The 7,222-nt window shown below is 48.5% G+C and overlaps 1 protein-coding gene across 1 annotated transcript in view; it reads right to left on the bottom strand.

Moving 5' to 3' along the window:
* Window positions 1-4,239: 4,239 nt before the first annotated feature.
* The window catches only part of LOC141977658 (nuclear receptor ROR-beta-like), a 38,213-nt gene continuing 35,230 nt past the window's right edge, over window positions 4,240-7,222 (bottom strand). Inside the window, exons 8-10 of the mRNA XM_074939206.1 lie at window positions 7,087-7,197; window positions 6,051-6,163; window positions 4,240-5,007 (exon numbers count right to left, since the gene is read on the bottom strand). Coding sequence (XP_074795307.1) covers window positions 4,846-5,007; window positions 6,051-6,163; window positions 7,087-7,197 — 386 coding nt within the window. The 3' untranslated portion in view covers window positions 4,240-4,845. The remainder of the gene's footprint in view (window positions 5,008-6,050; window positions 6,164-7,086; window positions 7,198-7,222) is intronic.

Here is a 7,222-nt window from a genome sequence, read left to right as displayed (position 1 = left end):
AAGTAAAACATTTCCATAGAACCTGTCTGTACCTACAGGTGGTGGTGGTGGGTGTGTGTGTGTGTGTGTGTGTGTGTGTGTGTTGTGTTAGATGGAAAAATGCTTTGCATTTCTTCCTTTCATTCATCTAGATAAAAAATAACATAAAACTGACTGCAATGTTCTATATTTTCTCTTTTGCACCAACATTCACAAGAATATATATTAGCCATTTCTTCTTTTTATACACAGTGTGAGGGGTCTAGAGGTGGAAAAACACACTCAGCTAAATGTTCATATAAAACAATATATTAGATCTTCATCTGGGAAATAGTGAGCTCTCACTTTTTGTTTGGTTCCGCAATTCAACTTTTTTTTTTTTTTTTAAATAAAAAAGGAAAGCAAATGAATGAAACTCATCCAACTATCTAAAGTCTGCTCAGCCTGGAGCTATGAGTCAGAGACATTTGGTGTGAAATTTTCGAAAGCACCTGACTTAGGCTCTTAAGAGTCATTGGCCAAAATGACGTGGGAGCCTAAGACTCATTGAAAGTTAGAGGCTCCTAAGTACCCAAGTTTCTTTTGAAAACAGCACTTAGGTTCCTAGGCCCCCATTCTCAAAGGGATGTAGACGTCTGACTTCCACCAAAATCTGTAGTATTCAGACCAAGAGCCTCAAAGGTGTTTAAGTGCCTAAGTCACATAGGCACTTTTGAAAATGTTACCTGTGATCTTACCTTTATATCGCTTGGTGTGTGTGTATGTTGCATGTATCAACCAGGTCCGATTCCCACTTACACTGAGCCTCATTTAATCCACTCTGACAGCATAAAGGGGCCTTAAACTGTGCGTAATTGCACTTTAAGTCCACTTCATATTGCCAGAGTGGTGTAAAAAGGCCTTAATCTCATTTACACTAAGGCCCACCATGTATACTGGCATATAAACTGAGAAATGTATGTATACCCCATTGGTGCAGCATATGTTACAGGCCTGGCCTCTAATCTCTTACCCACATAAGTGGATAAGAGCCCATTATTGCTACCAGCCTGTGGAGTTACTCCTTTAGCTCAAGCAATAGAGGTCCCTACTTTCAGCCCTGCAATTCCCAGTTTCCTTCCCATATGGGGGAAGGGGCGCATTCATTACATCTGTTAGAATGCCAAGACATTAATTTGCGAGGCAGGTGGGTGACACACTCCTATGCCACTTTAGTACGGTGATTATGATAACCCAGTGACTGAACCTGGGGCCCGATCCCGCAAGGTGCAGAGCACCGTCAAGTGGCATACATGTCAGTGGGAGATGAGGGTGCTCAGCAGCTAGGTGTATCAGGCCCCACTGGCAAAACTACCCTTGACTACACTGGGAATAACATTGAACAGAAAGGGCAAAGGTGAGAGAAGCAGAGGGAAAGGTGTATAAGGTTCGGAAAGCTTGGGTGGGGGGGTGGAGGTTGACAGTGCAGCCAGAACAAGAGTATATGGAAACTGGCCTACGTGGGACACTGAGCTTTGCAGTGCTAAATTAGGGGGTAATTTATACAAGGGGTTAGCTTATATGCAAGTATATACGGTACACATGTAGGTGGAGATTTGCAATAGCGCCTAGAGGAGTTAGATGTCCAACTCCCATTCATTTCAACATGCCTAAATCCCCTAGGTGGCTTTGAAGATCTCAGCTGTAACAGGTTGTTTTAAATAATCACGCATGCCCTACTCTCGTTCAGCTGTTGGAGGTTGATGTCACTTGTGAAAAGGGCCAAAACTCCATGAGTTTTGACAAACTGGTTTATATATTTAAAAAAAAAAAATTCATTTCACCAACAATTCAGTGCCTTGAAAAAGAAAAAAGTCCTGCTTCCTGCACGTTGGCAGGTTGGGTTACAATGTCTTATGCTTCCAGTCTCTTGCTTAAATTTCCCTGGGGGCTTTTATTGCTCAGAATCCAAAATATCTCCCCCTTTGACATATGCTGTGTCGCAAGCAGGGAAATTGCCATTTCAGCGGCGAGGGCTCAGTCTTTCCAGATTTAAGGTGCTCTCTTGGCTTCTTCGCTGATGAAATGAAAATGGCGACTTTCAACCTAGTGCACATTGTCCGGAGAACATCAAAGACACAAGGGGGGGTGGGGCGGGGGTTGTGCCTTTTTTTTCAAACATTTCGGAACACCTGTGGCTATTGCCTTTAAGAAAGGGACTTCTGTCCTCTCGCAGAAACTGACAAAAGCCTCTTTAACAAAGCACCTCGCTCTGCTCGCCCCCTAAGGTCTGCCTTCCATCAAGGAAGATAGCCGATAAGCAACTGGTGCTGTGGGAAATGAGTTTTAAAAAGGCACAACCCCATGTATGAAAAAGGCAATACTGACTTTTCAAGTCCACAAAGCTCTGGGATCGGAGGGTGTAGCAAAAAAAGGAATATTACGTCCCCACCCTGGCTAACCCTGCCTTGGAGAACAATATATGGCACTCGATACTGCAAGGGGCTACTGGGAAAGCCAGCAGCCTTCTTCTGAAAGATGAGTGAATTTGGGAACATGCCATCAGTGGAGAAAAATGCCATGATAATAAACGGAGGTGGAGAATTCTGATATGTCCCACGACAGACATCTAACAGTGGTTAACGAGAAAAGAAATAATGCTCAGCTTTATTTTGTGTATGGTGGCTTTAAGGGAAATAAAGCCCCAAGTTCTGACTCCGTTTTTACTCCACCTTTAGTCCGGCAGAGTTCCCACTGACTCCATGGGGAGGTTTGCCTGAATAAGTGCCAAGCATGTTTCTCTCCAGGAGCTGGGCCACACGCAGAAGAAAAACCAATGACTAGTGCTGGCTAATGGAGTTACTTGCTCACCTCAGGAGATGGAGCGGGTTGGACTATAGATATGAAGATAGTAGGTTCAAACCTTCCTGGTGACTTATAGGATGGGGGAGGTTAATTACGTAAGGAATAAGTACGAAAAAGGGCAAGGAGTTGGAACTTTGATTATTTATCAGTAGGAACCACTGTTCCTCTGGCAACCAGGTTTTCTCCTTGTACGATTTGGCATTGACAACAATGGGAGCAGGAGCAGGAACTAAAAAATAATCCACAGCAGGTGACTGTTTAATCTCTCCCGCAGTATAACCAACCTCTGGGCTGTGCGTGGAAGGAGACGGTATCCCTCCACCCAAATGATTGCACAAGTACAGTCCCTCTTCTTTTTCCTCAGAGGCATCACCTTCTTCCAAAATTGCAACTCTGGGGAGGGGAAGATGCTAGAGGGGAGAATAATAACCTCTGCCCCCATCCCCGCCTAGTAACTTTGCTGTCACTAAAAAGATCCACTGAGAGAGAACCCTGATTTCTGTTCAACTCAGAGAGCGAATCCTAAAAGCTAGGATCCAAAAAGCTAAAAGCTCCTGAAAAATGGGGTCAAGGATGATTCAACCTCCAGGAACAGAGCAGGCACAGAGCCGCCACTCACTGCTTTTTCCTAATCCTGTTACACTTGGCAGGTACTGCGCTGTGCAGCATATGTTGCCTGGAGAACGAGAACATTAACCACCCTTACAGTGAGGTACAAGGCTTTGTGTGGGAACCAGCACCAAAGGAGGCCCGGGATGCCTTGGTAACACTGCTTTCCCAGCTGAGTGGGTTGCACTGAGTGGGTTACACCTCTGGGAGAAGAAGGGTTAACATGGCAGCGCTGGATGCAGTTAGGGAGAAGAAAAAGTCACCGGACCTGATCCGAGACGGGGAATTTCATGGGAGAGCGTTAAAAGGGGACTCTATACAAATAAATAAATACGGCAGCCGTGGCTGGAACGAACGACTGCTTACAATGCCAACAGTAACCACGGTGCTTGGCACCCCAAAGCACAGACGCTATGTACACACAGCACCTCTAAAATGCAGCTGCCTCTGGAAAGGACAACGCACAGCAGCACTGTACAGGAGCCGGAGAGCGGTATTTGGCCACAGGTCGAGCGGCAAACCCCTTCTCTTAGAGAAAGGGCCCGGGATCGTACAGGGCAGACAGGGACTTCCCTGAAAGTCTCACATGTATGGCATTCGGAGGGGTGAGAGGAACAGCTGACCCTGCATTCAAACCACTGATCACAGGGAGTCCACCCCTGTGCAGACCCCACTAAAGCATCCCTTCTGGTTAGGTTTGGACACTTACCCTGCTAGATTCTTCAGAAGGGGATATGATGTTGAATTTCTACTTCCCTGTTTTCCACAGAGCAGCCCAGTCATTACAGGCCTGGTTCGGTCCCCCTTCTCCTTGGGTAGTCATTAACCCCAGGGCACATTAAGAGTAAGATGCTATTTTTGTCTTCTTTTCCCCCATGCTTCAGTCCAATTCAACTCCGGACTTTATTTCTCTTCCCAACCCCTGCCTGGTTTTGGTGAGCCAGCTATCCCACCAAGTCTGTATTGCCCCTTTTTCATTCCATCTTTCTGGTGTTTATTTCATTTAAAACGAACAAATACATATGAAACAAGAGGAGAACAAGGGCTGGTCCTGGGATGAGTGCTGGCGGCTGGGCTCCTTTGCTGTATTGCATGAGCGTGTGTGTGCCCCATGGTGGTTCATGCATTAAGGAAAGGTATTGGTACGGTACTGGAGTGTCTCCTCGAGGGAGTGGAGATTTCACATTCATTTCACCGGTATGGCAAAGTCAGTTCACTTGTCCTTCAAGGTGCATTACATTCAAGAGCTATTGCAAACGACAGCGAGGAGGTGGGGCAGAGGGGCAGATCACCTCACCCCGTAGGGTCTCTCGGGTTTGGTTATTTGAGTTAAATGAACCTCCTCCTGGCCCCCAATGTTTCTGTCCCTCTCCAGGCTTTGGGAAATGAAACAGGGTCTGGCGGCTCCGAGCCTTAGCTCTCTCGCGGGTCGCTGTACTGGAGCTCCGAGTTGAATACTTCCTTGTACAGGGGCGGAAAGTTCATGGCTGTCTCCGGATGCAGGATCCGGAAAAACTCCAACTTGTCCAAGTGCAGGTTGCAGATGGTTTTCATCAAGGGCAGCTTGGAAATCAACTACAGGGGAGAGAAGGAGGGGAAGGAAGTGAGATTTGGGCTTGCGATCAGCATTGCTGTGCACCGGTCACGCCCAAGCTTTGCGGTCGCTGGATGGGGCTTCGCTAGCCGTGGTGTGGTGTCATGACAGTGATGCGGCGACAGCGATGTGAAACCCTGAAGATGGCGTGCTGCGTCTGGGTGACTGTCCCTGGGAATGGACCAGGACTGAGAGGCATCAGGTCAAGCCCCGTTTTGAACCGGTGCAATGCATCTATCCTAGGGGCTTGCTGTTTTCAGGGGGAAATGATTTGGCTCCCCCTGGATAACCATGCCTGGGAGAATAAAGGGAGCAGCTGAGCTGGTTTTCAACACCCTGAAAATTCAAGGCTGAGGTTTCCCCCTCTTGCTCACTGTCGCGCCTGCCCAATGGTACCATAATCCGTCGATCCTGAGAGTAACAAACGAGCCTTTGCGCTACAGACGGCTGATACATAAACCTCACCCACACCTGGTACTCGAACCGTAACCCCTCCGTTCTTAACACACAGGCCTCTTGCACTTGAGTGAGAGGAGAACTTCCTTGGCTGGTCCCTGCAGCAGGTTCCACTATAATTAAGCAACAAAGCTCACCCCAGGCTGTGGGAGAAGAACTCTGTGGTGATGCTCTGCCCCCTCCCAGCCCAGGCTGTATGTCATGCCAGAATAAAGCCTCGATGAAGCACCGTTAGCCCTTTCACTCAATGCTAGAGGCCTTGTGCTATGCAGGAAGTCAGGTTAGAAGATTCTAATGGCCTTAACATTTATGGAGTGAGACCTATTCCCATAGGACCTAGTGAATCCAGCCAAAGCAGGAGGATCCCTACGGTCTATCCATGAGGGGCTTTGTCCAGTTTAGTTGTAAATGTCCCCAGGAGTAAGGCTACCCTCCCCCACTGAGAGCCAATCCCACAATACAACGGTCCTCGGTGTCAGGACCATTGTCCCTTGACGTTCAGCCCTTGTTTTTCCTTAGTGCAGTTCCACCCCTGTTCTGCCTGGCTGCTCCCAGTCAGCTCCATTACCTTCGAGAGCTTATCCTCGCTGGAGTGTTTCTTCTGGATCTCGTGCTGCAGGGCTATGTAGATCTTGTCCTGGAGCTTCTGCACCTTCTTGGATTCCGTGAGCCAAGGGCGATCTACGAATCGATAGCCAAAGCTCACGTCAGCCCTGGGAAATGGATCTGAATCCTTCATAGCATGGCAATGCTGCGGGGGAGGGGGTATTTCCTTAACTGATTTTCCGGCCCTTCATATGCAGGGAGCTACAGGTCAACGCTTTGCTTTGTGATCATTTGCCACCCCCAGTGATGTGTCTTGGCTGGAGAGGGCTCCAAATTCCAGAGCCGGATCTGGTGGGAAGTGGAGAAAAGGGGTTGCGGGGGGGGGGGGGCGGGGGGGACGGGATGCTCAGTACAGCATTTAAGGTTACAGGGATTTTCCACTGGGACGTTGGTCTGACATGCTGCCTCTGTTGGTGGCGAATGCCTGATGCTTGAGAACAGTTTAGCCCCCACTAGTGCCCAATTGTGTACAGGGGCAGTTCTTTCCTGACACCAGCCGCCATTAGTTTTACACCCTTTCGCATGAGAGTTAATTACCCTTGTATACCAGGCTTTGAGGCTTGAAAGAGGAGAGCAAAGTTGGAGAAGGTCAGGATTTTGGAGTGGGATTTCTGTTTAGTACAAGCCTCTTCAACTAAAGGGCTCAGTCCCTCCAGCAAAGAGCTGAACGATATGCTACATGCAAGCAACTTCCCAAGCAACTGCTTTGCCCCTTGAGGGCAACCTCTGCTACCCCTAAAAGCAGCAGAAGCTCACGCTTCAGTCTTGCTCTCCCTGGGGAGTTTTGCCATGGACTCCAGCAGCAGCTAGCTCAGCTCCATGCGCTTAATTTGTTCCACCTGACAATGGTCTAGTGGGTCTTCAATTTCTCTAATAAGGTTTCGGGTTAACTCTCCCCAGAATCACAGCCAAAACCCTCTCTCCTGGAGCTCGTGGCTCTGCGAGCTCCTTGAATGGAGAACGGACATTGCCATTCGCCTGTCCCCCTCTGCACCTACCTGGAGCGAGCAGGACGGCTGCAGTGAACAGCGCAATCTCCTCGTCCGAGAGCTGTAGCCGGCACAGGTTCCTCCCCAGCTCGAAGACAGCATTGATAAGGTCGTCGCAGCCTAAAGAGAAGACATGGGAACGAGA

The sequence above is a fragment of the Natator depressus genome, chromosome 25 (assembly GCF_965152275.1).
Source record: "Natator depressus isolate rNatDep1 chromosome 25, rNatDep2.hap1, whole genome shotgun sequence".
NCBI lineage: Eukaryota > Metazoa > Chordata > Testudines > Cheloniidae > Natator > Natator depressus.
This window is presented reverse-complemented; position numbering and strand designations above follow the sequence as displayed.